Genomic DNA, 14,321 nt, shown 5'->3' on the forward strand with positions numbered 1-14,321 from the left:
TTCACCTCATTCACAGGTCATCTGAGTCATTAGGAAAGGGAAGGTACCTTCACCACCTAGAAAAACCACAGCAGAAAGATTTCACCTCAATGAAGCCTGCTTTCCCCTCTACTTGATATTCCCAATCCAAGAAATACTGTCTAAACAAAGGCATCATCTGCAATATAGTTTCATCCAGTGATACTTGAAAACTAACTTGGTCTTACTATTGAAGTCAGGTAATCAAGAGGAAACTGTGCTTAATCAACTTATTGGAGGAGACTTTCAGTCAATCATTACTCACAGTTTCCGCATAGAGCCAGATTATCTAGGATACAGCTTACCACACTGATCTGCTCAACATGGCATGAGGTCAGACGGGTGGTTCAAATCAGACATTTAATTATTAGAGCTATTTCTCAAAACAATCCAGGTAAATATGGCCAGTGTTGGCTATTAGACCAATTATTCCTCTGTGCTATTTTGTCTCCGTTAAGGGGAGGCTGTAGCTGAAACAACAACCTGCACTTTTTCATCTCAACTCCACGCTCATCACAGACTGACTGGATGGCTGGCCTGCACCAAGAACACTGTTTCTTGGATAATTACCACTCACAAATTACCATCCAGCTGGTAAATATATATCAAATCAACAAGCAACAACCAGTCAATTAGGAACCGACTTCTATAATCAAGGTTCAGAGTAAAACTTTATGTACAAACACAAAAACAGAGATACAACTTCAAAGCACAAATCCACCAATTTATTGCACTTAAAATGTGTTTGAGTAATACTTGGTTACATCATTAAAACACAAGTGTTTATGAGGTCATTAATATGCAGCTCTAATTGAACCCATATTACTTTACCAGAGTGCTAAACAGCATGGGAATAGTATTGTTCCACCTACTGCAAGAGTGGTTCAAATGAAATATGCCTGTTTCGTTAGAAGAGAGTGCAAAGGGAGAATAACATTGTTTAATTCAAAGCAAGAAAGAAAGACTGCATTAACAACCTGTCAACAAAATTTGCATTGCCGCTCTCTGTCTCCGTGGCTCTCCCCTGCCTGTCCTCAAGCCCACAGTGCTGCCAGTTCAGATGAGTGGTGTGATGGCTTATCACATGGCACGCGGCAGGGCTAAGCTGGAGCGAAGCGCCCCAAAACATGATCAAAGCACAGCAACTTTCCACCCAGCAGAGATGATGGAAGAGCAGGCCCTGCCATGTTGTTTCTTGTAAGGGTGGGGCTGCCTACTGAGAACGCACCAAACATGCCACGGATCGGGCTTCTAGAGAGGGATGCTTTCGGACTTACTGTCTGTCTTTTCCAATTACTTTTACAATAAAAAAACTTTTTCTCAGCCTTTTTCTTCCTGTAACACTGTGAAGATGCAGTAAAAGCTTTTCTGAACTAAAAGCCAAGGTGAGAGACCTTGTATACACAAACAAACTGACTTACAGACTGGATAGCTGAGAGAAACAGGTGTGAAGGTCTCCTCTGGCAACTGGAAACAGATTGCAGCATATGGTAGAGCCCCTGATGTCTGCTTTAAACTGTGTGCTGCTTACCTGCAACACACCCAAAATTGTTACTGTACGGTTTCCATAGGAGTTAACGATCTATCTTTTGAGACCTCTAGAAAGTAAATGGTAGATTTTACACTGACAAACCACAAAACTTAACCATAACCTTTAAACAAAAGGGGTGTATGTTCACTTAAGAAATACTTGTGACTAATAACGAGTAGATTTCATCCCTACTGAAACACCTTCAACAGTTGAGACTGCCAATGGTAATTCTGGGGGGTTACTTTGAGCTGTATCGTGACAGTGGATTCCTGGACGACAGAGAAGTCTGTCCATCAGATTGATCCCTTTAAGCTGTCAAAACCACAGCTGGCCAAGAGATCTGTGACCAACCAAGCCAATCTGGCATCTAATATGACCTCTAATCCAATCAGAAGGACTCCTGCCGCCTATATGGGTGGGACATGGAAGATAATACAATATGTTCTGTTAGTTCCACTTTAGGGGCCCAGCATCCCACTGGTGGACCTCTACAACTGTCTGACCAGAAAAGTGTAACTATGGTACTTTCTCCAACCAAGAGTACCACTCCATAGCTGAATGAGAAATGTTGCAGAATTTTTTTCTTCTACTCTGATACCTTTGATCAAAGCCAAGACCTACAATTGCATTTAACAAATATCAAAGAATGTCAATCCAACAACAAGTAGCCTATATTCTCATACTTAAGCCGTTTGGGGGTTTAATGTGCCGAATGTGTGAAAATGCTACTGTATTTGAATATGAGACATTTATGTATGCATTTTCTTTCTGAGTAGATCATGGCTTTGTTGTGAGATGTCTCTCAGTGACTTCACTTTCCACTCCTACACAAAGTTTTCACATCTCAATGCAAACCTACAATACATTAGCGAGCTGAGTCAAATCATAGACACAATGAATATGTTACACTCATCTACTGCCCTTTCATTCTTAATCGTACATTCTAGCATCTATCTGAAGTGACATCATATCTGTGGAAAATCATATAGTAATTAGCCTACTTTGCAGTTACATAAAGGTTCTGTAGATCGAGTAACAAAGTGCACTGTTTTCACTTCTATTAAAACATGCTCCGCCCTATATGTAAGTACAAATTGTCCAGTGCTGTATACAGCATTCTCAAGCATATGTACTTGACACAAGTACTGTATCAAATATGATTTCCTAAACTCATTGCTTAAAATGAAAAAATATAATTTGAAAAATAAACCTGTCTTTAAAAAAACAAAGGATTATAAAATAAGAATTACTATAATAGCAAAAAGTATGTGATCTTTACAAAGGAGAGTTAATTGAGTGAAATTGCAGACTTTCTTTCTTCTCTTGTTGCCTCTGACATTTTGTCGCCATCCCTCCATTTATTAAGGACAGATGACAGAGGAAGACAGTAATTAATGGCTGGATAAGTTAATGGCTGTCCTGAGCGTGTGCAGTCTCCATGGATACGGCAGAGAAGCTCAGAGCTCACCTGAAGCCATCCACTCACTGGCCAATGGCCTTCCTCCCTGGCATGGCAAGCACAGTGTGCCAGGGCACGGCACAGAGAGAGACCAGCTGCCTGAGCACCCCACAGGGGGTGGGACACACTAACCTTTACCCTGCAAATATTGCTTCTGCTTCCCTTTGTTATCTGTTTCATTAATGCAATGCCATCACAAAAAACTGTGATGTAGTCTCATAAAATGTCTTAGTTTGTTATAATCCTGTGTGACCCCATCCGTTCCCATTTTCAAAAAGTAAAATGTCAAGAAATGTGTTATTTATAAATTATCCGAAAGTTGCATTACTTTTTATGCCGCATAAAATAAGTTAAGTACAGTATAACACAACTGAATACCCCCGAGCGTGAAAGCTACTACACTCAAAATCTAATCTGCATACTTGTGTAAAACCTCATTCCGACATTGTGACAAAAATAACTCTCCTTATCATTCAGCTCCTCGCAAGGGTGTACAGTCAGTTTACCAGCCCTGTGCCCAGCACAATATATTTCAGAGCAAGTTAAAATACTGAGCCCTCATAGAAGAGTTAGCTGGTCCACAGGTGTTGATTTCTTTCTCATTCATCTGGACTAAACTATACTCTCCGAGGAGTGTAATGAAGACCTCAAATTGGAAATAATTACTTTTGAAAATGAAATAAGACAACAAACTATTTGAGGAAGCCATGTAACAATACTTTAACAGGACAAAAACCTTACTTATTTTTTCATCTGATATTTACAGTTGTGCTGGGCTTGGCCAACTGTAATTTTAACAGTCTAAAACAGTCTAAGTTCCTGTCATGCTAGGCACGGGTTGAAGAATCAGCAGGAGGAGAAAGGCTAGACCTTCTAAGTACTGGCTATTCCAAACACCAGGCCTGGAAAGTTGCAAAGAAAGTTCACCCTCAGCTTTTAAACCTGGGTCAGCATTTGCGAAGGTCCATTTCTGCATAAGTGAGCACACAAACCCCAGTGCCTGTTCAAATAGTCTGCAGCTCTCTCTCAGGCAGCTCATGACAACAGCCCAGCAGCAGCACTGTTTGATCTCCAATGTTTTCCTTAATCTGGGTTGTCAAGGTTCGCTTGTTGGAGGCTGTTTACTTTACTTCTCCTACAAAAAGTGTTTTTTTTCCTCAGACAATGACTAATCCAAAGACCAAGGAGGAGGGAGCTCTGCCAGCCATGGATGTTAAAGCTGCAGTTGCCTTTTATTTCAGGGATGGTTTTAGTCCATGTGGTGCCAGCAGCAGATTGAGTCTTGGTTCGCTCTTTTTACTGTAACAAAATTAATATTTAACTATTTGATATGTGCTGGTGGTGTTCCTTCCTAGTAAACACCAAAGACAGTATAAACTCCTCAAAGTACAATCTCCAATCTGTTTGCAGCGTGGTTTAGATGACTGTCTCTGGTATTCATACTTGACTGTCTAATTTGCAAGAAAACACATGACAAGCTTTTAAACTTAAAATTGAAGCCTGTCGTCTAAATTAGGCCTAAATGTCTAATAAATAAATAATATATTTGATTAATGTAAGATACTGTATAAACCTTTAGTAATGTTCTCCGTACAGTAATATTACCCAGTAATTACAGATAGGCCTACTTTATCTCACAAGGTTTAATTTGTAGTTCAAACTAAAACTATGAATGTATAGTTTATTTCACATAGTAGCCTACCTTGCACGTGAAAGTTCAACATTTCCAACATAATTTGGGCTTCCAACCACAACGTTAATACTAGTAATAATAATAATAATAATAGACACATATAAAAGTCAATTATATTTACTTGATAACATTTAGTTTAATAACAGTTTACAACATATCCAAGAAACTGATGAAAAACTTTCAATTATTACTTAAGATGGCCTAATTGTTACATTATGATTTCTTATAGCCACAGACAAAACTGATGGTCAGCAATGTTCTCCAACGTAAAAGCCCATTACAACAATATATCCATTTGAAATCAGGTACAGTTAGGCTGGCTGTAGCCTATAAGTATCACAATAAAGCCGTTACGGTGGCTATGGGTCAGACAGCTAAAGAATATCAAATTATAATACCTAGAATATGGGTAATAAAATAAAACACTGTAAAAGAAACATATCTGTTCGCTAATCACAAACGGGAGGCTATAGTAGCCTACGAGATTTCTCCATTACCTAAAAGGTCTGTTCAACTGAGTTTTTGGAAAGTTGTAGCACGTGGGGAAAGTAGCTTATCCCAGATATTGGTCCAGAGATATCACGGTACAAACTTCCTCGGACTATATAACAGGTAACCTCAATTCAATTGTGAAATTTAATGCGTTATGCACTAGGTCTTCAAAGTGTGACTTGAACTTCCTTCTAAAGCGTATTTAGCTCGCGAGCTCACTATCATTTAAAGAAAAGCCAAAACAACTACAGACCAGCTGCCTGAGCACCCCACAGGGGGTGGGACACACTAACCTTTACCCTGCAAATATTGCTTCTGCTTCCCTTTGTTATCTGTTTCATTAATGCAATGCCATCACAAAAAACTGTGATGTAGTCTCATAAAATGTCTTAGTTTGTTATAATCCTGTGTGACCCCATCCGTTCCCATTTTCAAAAAGTAAAATGTCAAGAAATGTGTTATTTATAAATTATCCGAAAGTTGCATTACTTTTTATGCCGCATAAAATAAGTTAAGTACAGTATAACACAACTGAATACCCCCGAGCGTGAAAGCTACTACACTCAAAATCTAATCTGCATACTTGTGTAAAACCTCATTCCTGAGGTTTTGACGAAATGACGAAAACTTTCATCCAAGTGTAAAATGCTGTGCCTCCCTATCACTACCTATATGAACCGCAATCAGCACAGGGTGCTCTAAAAACAAGCCTTCAAACATTAAACTATGCCTTCTCTTAATATCACAGGTGTTGTTTATTTGTTTATTTCACAATAGAAACAATATCAAAAACTGTGGCAAACAAAGACAAAGTCCATGAGTGTAAAGCTGGAATAGTAGGCTAATAACAATACAATGAGCGACACTATCATATTGTAAACTTACCGGAATCGACAATTGAAGGTGCACGCAGTGGACAAAATTCTGTGCTACAGATAATGAACTGTACAAGCGATCTTGTGTACCAAGAAAGCATGCAACAATCACACAGTAAATACTAACAATATTACTCCGCATGGGGACTAACTTTAACTGCGAGCTGAAATCTCTGCTGCATTCACGAAGAGCACCGTTTCGAGGAAAAGATTCAACAGTTTCACACCACCTGCTGTCGCGAATATGAGAGCGAGCTTCTTCTAATGTTATAACATTTAATGCGTCTTGAAAGGAAAAGCAATCGCGGATTTAGAAAATTGTTATTTTCTGATGTTCCAAGTCCGTGACGTCATATCCACCTGCTGGGTAAACAACATTCATTGCAGATCTTCACAGAAATACAAGTCCGCGTCTTCAGCGTTGAAATGCTTTAACCCGAATAATGTCAGGCTGTCTGTCTTATGAGGATGTAATTATTCATTAGTTTTACCACTAAGGGTCGACATTAGAGGATTGTCGTGAAGGGAAATGTCAAAGCTAACTAATTACAAATGATACTATTTCTTATATTCTTCACTTTTCCAAAGAGAGGGATCTGGAATTGCTGACATATTTGCTATTCAACTATTAAATAAAAAAATATTGAGTTGCCCATCAGATTAGACGACTGGAAAACTTTTTGAGAACTATGTTTGTGTTGCAGACCTTTTTAGAAAGCTAGGTTGTGTGGCATACCCTAAAACTACTGTCGATTCTCAAAAGCTTTTATAACAACGGTTGCAAGTGTGTAATTGCCCACATCAAACACATGAAATGACGTGACCTACGCTCTGTTATTTCATTGTGTTAGTATCATTTTCGTTGATATCAAATGAACATTAACTTGTTCATTTGATATAAAAGTTCCCAACTGTTGTAAGCCATTGGTCTTTGCACCCCTAGAATTCTTATAAGGCGTGCTCAGTTTCATTGCAGCAGGTAAAACAATGTTCACTTAAAAACATTTTTTATAGTCAATAAATAATAAATAGAAGACATTCTAATTACAATTTCAGTCATTTGTCCATGAGGAAAGTATGTCCGGTTCAGTAGTCCAGTTAACAGTCATTGAAAAGCAACATTAATTTAAGACAAAAAAAATCCAATGTTTTGTCCTTGATCAAGGTTTGAAAGGTACAGCTCATTTCATTACACACAACAGTAAATGTATCATGGCTGCATCAAGGAGGAATCTTGGGAAGAGTAGTCTCCGAAAAGTTTCATACTTGGGTATAGAGCCCCACCCTCTGACAATATTGGGGATCACCACAATTAACTGATCTCAAACCAACGGAAATAGAGCAGCATAAAAATATTAAAAAGTCAATACCAGCATATTAGTGACATGGAAAACAGGTAGGTCATACTGGATTTATGCAGGTGTGTATGCATTGTGACAACATTTGAAAGATTCTGATTAGTGTAGACCGGAAAAAAGTCTACAGATAGTGATGCTGACAGATGCCAGACTCATAGGCAAAGCAATGTTAGGAAGGTTTAGGGCACATCCTTAACTCTTATTGGGTAGGGTTAATATAACAAGCAGCTCCTGGGTATAGGAGAAACATCCATCCCAATATAGCATTACCACAATGTGTTCATTTCCCCTTTGTTATTTTGCAGCACAGGAATACACTCATGCATGCATACAGTATTATGTAGGGGTTTTGTGAAACTGTTCTATTTTTTAGGAATCAGTATTGTTGTGCACATTTTTACAGTACACTATAAAATCTGTATGAAATTTGAAAGAGCACTGAGCAATAATCAGTTGTTCATCATTGTTTAAATCAATTTTCAATTAATTTGTATGTTGTTTCATAAATGCAATCCAACAGTGTCACCCGTTTGTTAGTGACTAATCTATATCTGTGTGTTCTGAGCTCATGTATTTTGAGCTCAAAGGAGACTTATGTGTTTTAGTTTAAATTGTTTCTCAGATTTGTTTGCTAGTGTATGAGCTGCATATGAGCTTTTACAGCCTGTAGCTTTAAAAACAAATTAATTAAGGATCACTATCAGTTATGTAACACTTTCCATATACACACTTGCAAACAGCAAAGTAATTAACTGTCTGCTAATTAGGTAATTAAGCAAATTAAAGAAATATGCTCTAATTTGACAAAGGAGGTGGTTTTCATAGAATGTTAGAATAGAGACTATGGAGCACATCAAAGGAACAATAACATCTATTCCACAGGTGACATCAGAGGATATATTTACTGTCTGTATATATACTGTTTGTCAGCAAGGTAATGCAACCTACACTGAAACTAATTGCTGTGACAAATAATTTGAATGATGACAACGGATTACTCACATACTGTTTTACTTTTTTAAATGTGAATTCAGGAGAGAGAAGGCTGAAAATGTTACTTTATAGTTCTTCACTTTTTGGTCTGCTAATTTTGTTATTACATCCCCAATCAACACGTGTCCCAACTCAGTTCTAACTCAAATGTAGAAATAAACTTAGCTGAGAAGACAAAAGACAACAATTCAGTGGGTGGCAGACATGGAACAAAAAAAGGTAGTCAACTGAAAAGTAATGATTAAAATCTTATCATGATTCAATAACAAAGCTTTAATAGTTAATCTCAAATGGGTCATTTTATTTTGTCAACATAAAAAGTCAAATAATTGGTATCTGACAAACATTAGGACATATTGCATACATTTAGAGAGAACATTCTAGAATTGAAAACCTGTACAGATAAGGCACGTCTAAAAAAAAAAAGACAAACGGTATCCCTCACTTACAGAACCTTAAAGTAATTAGACAACCTCCTGAAAACTATAGGTTAGCTACCTAAAAGATCTACACATCTTCCACATTAAATATGACCCTTAAAACTGTGCTTATAACACACAACTGAAATTATTTTTCACATTCTTGGTGCATTGGATTTGGAGAAAAGGAAATGCAGGTAAAAACTCACCCCCCAACACAGACAAAATGAAGGTATAGTTGTTGTATGGTGCATACTGAACCTTGTATAGATGAGAAACCCCTTGATCAAGTGAAGCATTATTACATCTTTCTACAAGAAGCTGTCAATCACACCATTTGCAGTTGATTTAGAGTATTAGGCTAACTAAACTTTTGTTCCAGGGGAAACTATTTTCTTTGGTCTAGCAACAAAGATGTACATCTATAAACAATCCAGAAAGAGTTTCATTACAGAAGCATAAAAGCAAAGAGGTGAGGTACAAAATCATTATTTTTCATAATATTTACTTTTGACTGAATTCAAAACATTGTAAAGTGACTTTAAATCTAACACGGTAAGCTTATTGCAAACATTATTCCATAAAAAGTAATTTTAAAAAGATATACATTGGATGGTGCTGAACACATTAATACAGTTAGTGCCTATGGCATTGTTGACCACTATGTATACTTTTAATAAGATAAAATGATGTGCAGTGTGTTCTTTGTAAGTGTGCCCAACAGGTTATTTTGGCACTTTGGATCAAACTATGAAAAATTACAACAAAGATAAAGAATAGTCTTGTAAGAAATGAGTTACATTTCTTGATGGACCAAAAAGGGGAAAGATGAGCCTGTATAATTTTATGTGCCGTTTCTACAGACTATCAATTTCAGTGAATGTGAGAAGAGATGTATGACTTGCTGAGCGGACAGTATGGCAGTGACAGTGCAGCACAGTCAAGAACATATGAAAAGAAAGCAGAACTACTGCTTCACTAGGAGCTGAAATAGAGCCTGAGTTCCTTAAAGTGTCTCATGGTGCCCCTATGAGTGACATATCTGAATGTTCTTGTCTTTCTTTATATGTTCCTTCAGTACAATGGGATTGGGGTATCTTTCCAAAAAATGAAAGGAAATGCATTAAAAATACAATCTCTGAGGAATAGTCTGATTCAAGAGTTCATTTACATGAAAAACGGATTAAAAGGCATCAGACTGGAAACTCAACCAGTTAATTCCATAAAAAATATATCAATAAGGTTTGAAATATATGCTGGGTGATAATCTTGAGTTGTGGGCATTGTATTATGCCCAGGCCAGAACTGAGCTCTGCCAAGAAAAAGTGCATCAGGTGCATAAGGAGCTACTGTCTTGAACGTCCTCCTTCAAAGGCATGATGTTCCCTGTGAGCTGGAAGTTGAAAACCCACACATTCAATGTATGTATACACTTAGTGCCTATTAATAATTACATTTTCATACAGAATCAGCAATAAAGAATATGCCTATTACATAGAAAAAAGTATACTTACATTTATAAAACACTGCTTTAAAAGTGATGTTAGGAAGTAGTTCATAGACTTTGCCCAAAATATTTGCTTCACTCGCAAGAGAAGCATTCCCATTCCAGACTTGAACGACATCCTCTCGATCACGAACACTAACACTGACGCCAACAACCTCATCATCTGTTACCAAAATAAGGGATTTACATTGTCATTTAGCAGACACTCTTATCCAAAGCGACTTACAGTAAGTACAGGGACATTCCCCCGAAGCAAGTAGGGTGAAGTGCCTTGCCCAAGGACACAACATAATTTTGCACGGCCAGGAATCGAACTGGCAGCCTTCAGATTACTAGCCCGATTCCCTAACCGCTCAGCCACCTGACTCCTGAATTCAAGACAGAATTTAACTCAAGAGAACACCTTTCTACAGTCAAGCACTAACATTTGTAGTAACATGGTATTACACAAGTGTCGCTTGAAAGGGGGTTATGTATTAATAATTGGTTTCAAATCTAAAAAAAGAACTGGTTTATGGTAGAGTTAACAAAATATTGTTACATAAGTTATTACAGAAATATTACTGTGATGATCAGCAACAGAATGGTTATTAGCTAATATATGAGGGACAGTTAAAGTGACCTGGCATGATAATTTTCAACAAGGGGTTATCTTTTGCAGGTCAGTGGGGATAAAGTCAAATTCCCAGACTTCCCTGATATTGATGAATAATGTTTAAAAAATTGTCATAATTAATTCCTGTGCTGAACTGGAATGTTATTTTAATTTTGCACCTGGGTAAGTGGACTAAACTCTGAATTAAACAAGTTATCACAAGGCAAAAAGGGATGGATGAGATATTGCTTTAGACTACTGAAAGATTGTATAAATCTGTTAATGGTAAGCCTATAACAGGTAAGACTTTTTCAGCAAACACAAATAATAATTTTCCCTTTTACACATGTTGCGTTAGCTAATGAGGCACTCAGAGTGGTTTGGCAACACAGACAGCTCAGTGCCAGAGGAATATCAATTTATAATTGTTAAAGCATACCGATACTTTCCAGACAGTTATATTCCAACAATCCTGTTCCAGCCAAACGCTGGAAGGCATGCATTTCTCCTAGGCTTATTTTGTAAAACCACTGTCAAACTCTAGTTGGAGGAAAGTATAGGTGTTCAGACAAGAACTGGGGGCACTAATCTCATATTTGAATTTATTTTAAAATGTTAGCTATTGCAGCTATAATTGTTGAGCAAGGATAAATAGTCCAAGACTGCCCTCTAGCTTCTGGTCATAATAGTGTAATTCTTTGTTTTGAGATTTACCTGAGGCACAGTAATCTGCAAACTGCTCTCCAATTGTAGCAAGTAACAGCTCCTTCCAAACTGAGGACTGAAAAAGAAAACATGGAATGTCTGGTCAATTGCACTGAACAACTGAAGATATGCAAAACAAAAGATTGCTGACAAGTGTTTAAACAGTGACTAGTGGGTAAAGTTAAACAAGATACAGTGCTGTCTTTTGGTATCTTCATCTTCCATACTCCTCCTTTGGCATTACTTTCTTCTTCCCTGTTGGGAAGAATGAGATATGACAGTAAACTATGCAAAAATGTAATGCAAGTAATGCCATCAATGTTTCCTGTTTAAATGTGTTGCAGTTAATTGCAGTTTTAAGTATCTTAGTCGGTAATCGAAATCACACATCCACGCAGATTATGGGAGGCTACAAAATGAAAACTTCATTAAATAAATTCAGCATTTCAGGCTATATGAGACCAAAAAAGTGTGTTCCTTGTTTAATGAAACATACCATAGGGGTCTCCTCTCCCCTCGCATCAGGTGATAGCTACATCTAAGGGGCAGGGCTGTCACAGAGGGGATGTTGTTGTACACACTCCAGAAACTCTATTCCCACACAAGTAGTAAGAAAGTAAAGTAATTAGCAGTGGTCTGGGAGTCACAGTTCTATCCCCTATTATCACTTGCAGTCAAAAATGTATTAAAAGACTAAGAATTGTCCACAGTATGTACACAGTATTAACTCACTTGCACAGTTTCTACAGTGTATATTTTTTTCAGATTAGACTCGCATTCTGCTGCTGTTGTCCCTGGTAACGACCTGAAAGGTGAGTTCAGACAAAGATAAGATTGGTCAGATGGTTGGTAGTGGTTTGGTGTTGGATAATGCAGTTTATGTGCATTTGCAGCTTGAGGGTTTGTTTGCTTTTTTCTTCCACATTCAGCCTACCCAACTGACTAGCTGACAACAGCAAGAGGATGATTGAGTGAGCATATCAAGATGGAAGTAGTCTAGAGACTATACAATGTTTTTTGTTGGGTGGTTTATTATTTTTTATTAATGTCTTGCTGATGTGTACTGGAAACTCCTTTCATCAGGACACATTCCCTGTATGTGTAGGCATAGCTACTTGGCAATAAAGTTGATTCTTTGTCTTAAACTTTACACGCCAACAGTGTGTGAAAGTACTGGTTTAGGGACATTATTTGACGCAATTGTAGGCATGCTTTCCCAGCTATTGGCCAGTCTTTAAAGTGAATACATAGGTGAGTGTATAATGTTGAGAAGACCAAAACATTTGACCCCAGCCCAGAAATATCACTTCAGTGAATCACTGAACAAATATCAGTGCATCACGTAATAAAACAGACTGCTCATTTCGAAAATATATGAAGGCTTTTGTGGGTCAGACTATAGTGAAATATTGCTGGGCTGCCAGAACCAATGCAATACTGACACATTGTCACTGAATGCCATTTCCAAAACACAATTTAATTGATATTTCCTGTGGTTTTGATTGTTTCGATAAGGCCTAGCTAGTTAATCTAAATGGTTAACAAGGTAGCGTCTACGTTTATGCCTAGTGTGTAGACTCACAACACGTCATCTTAAAAAAGGGAAAGGATATACGTATGTAGCCAAATCCAAACAAACATTGCTCGCTATTTGCAAAAAGAATAGGACTTCCAGGAGATTGCTAATGACTGTGCGAGGTTATGCTAGCTCATTAGCTTAGCATCCGTATAGGATGCTACTCAATGGGCCGGCCTATTTCTAGCTAGCACTAGCTATTAGCAAAGCCAGGCAAGCAACAACGACCACAATGTCAACTTTGCGCCTCTCTCAGATTATTCAAAATATAGTGTGGTATGGTTAAGTTAAGTACACTTGTCAGTCATTATGCAAGTACAGCACTACCTGTCGAGCCAAAATGTCCATGGGGAATGTAGGGGCAACGTTGCCCCGTCTTCGTGTTGATTCTTAGCGATATTTTCCAACTCTTTCTCGTCAATATCGATACTGTTTTCAGCAGACACCGAGTGGCCACTCTGTGCTTCTGTGTTGATTTGTAGATGTGTGCTTGCAGGAACAGCCATTTTCTATGTTGAACAGCAAATGTGGAAAAACGACCCGTTTGCTCCAGCAACAACTACAGTATCGTATCGTTCTACCACTCTCTCAGTCACTCAGACTTTCTTTCGTCTTTCACCAATGTGCTGACTCACTCGCGGCACGGCGTCAGTGAGTAGACTAACCCATATGCTAAGGAGCAACTTTGTCCCACCAGTCAATGGTTTGTCCAAATAATGTTATACTTTTGTTATAAGTGTCATTGGTTATCTAGCCTACATAAGGTGAGCAGTCCTCAATATTAATAAAGCCATTCAGAATCTGGTATGAGCCAAGGATTAAAGGCTCGAGTGAAATACGATGACACGCACACACAGCCTTGAAGCAACTGTAAATAGATTTATCGTACTCAAAGTAGCTTATTGTGCCTAACAAATCGGCCCTAAAGCCCACAATCAAATGGCACAATGCAATTGCGAATGTTTGAAAGTTCACACAGTTATGGGAAGTGACGTGAGATGGATCCCAAGTTCAATGACGGATGAGGCATTTATTTCTGCTGCAATAAAGTGACTTGCCTGCAGAGGGCATTACTTAATCACATCTCATGCTTTGAACTT

At 38.0% G+C, this 14,321-nt stretch overlaps 2 protein-coding genes across 8 annotated transcripts in view; both read right to left on the reverse strand.

Annotated features, from left to right (window-relative positions):
* foxp1b (forkhead box P1b) overlaps positions 1–6,891 on the reverse strand; it is a 131,587-nt gene extending 124,696 nt beyond the window's left edge. For 4 of the 7 annotated variants that reach the window (XM_062463578.1, XM_062463536.1, XM_062463544.1 and 1 more), the window contains exon 1: positions 6,079–6,881. The gene's annotated coding sequence lies outside the window, so the exon portion shown is untranslated. Of the gene's footprint in view, positions 1–6,078 lie in introns of all 7 variants that reach the window. The other 3 variants (XM_062463561.1, XM_062463569.1, XM_062463595.1) reach the window with 3 other exon arrangements.
* Positions 6,892–8,705: 1,814 nt separating this feature from the next.
* Positions 8,706–14,140, reverse strand: LOC134022247 (eukaryotic translation initiation factor 4E type 3-like). The gene is made up of 7 exons (XM_062463616.1): positions 13,549–14,140; positions 12,378–12,450; positions 12,142–12,236; positions 11,840–11,900; positions 11,655–11,721; positions 10,353–10,508; positions 8,706–10,231 (listed from the first exon to the last, which is right to left on the reverse strand). The coding sequence occupies exons 1-7, from the start codon at positions 13,725–13,727 to the stop codon at positions 10,185–10,187; spliced, it is 678 nt and encodes a 225-aa protein (XP_062319600.1). The 5' UTR covers positions 13,728–14,140; the 3' UTR covers positions 8,706–10,184.
* Positions 14,141–14,321: the final 181 nt, after the last annotated feature.

Source organism: Osmerus eperlanus, chromosome 1 (genome assembly GCF_963692335.1).
Source record: "Osmerus eperlanus chromosome 1, fOsmEpe2.1, whole genome shotgun sequence".
Classification (NCBI taxonomy): Eukaryota; Metazoa; Chordata; class Actinopteri; order Osmeriformes; family Osmeridae; genus Osmerus; species Osmerus eperlanus.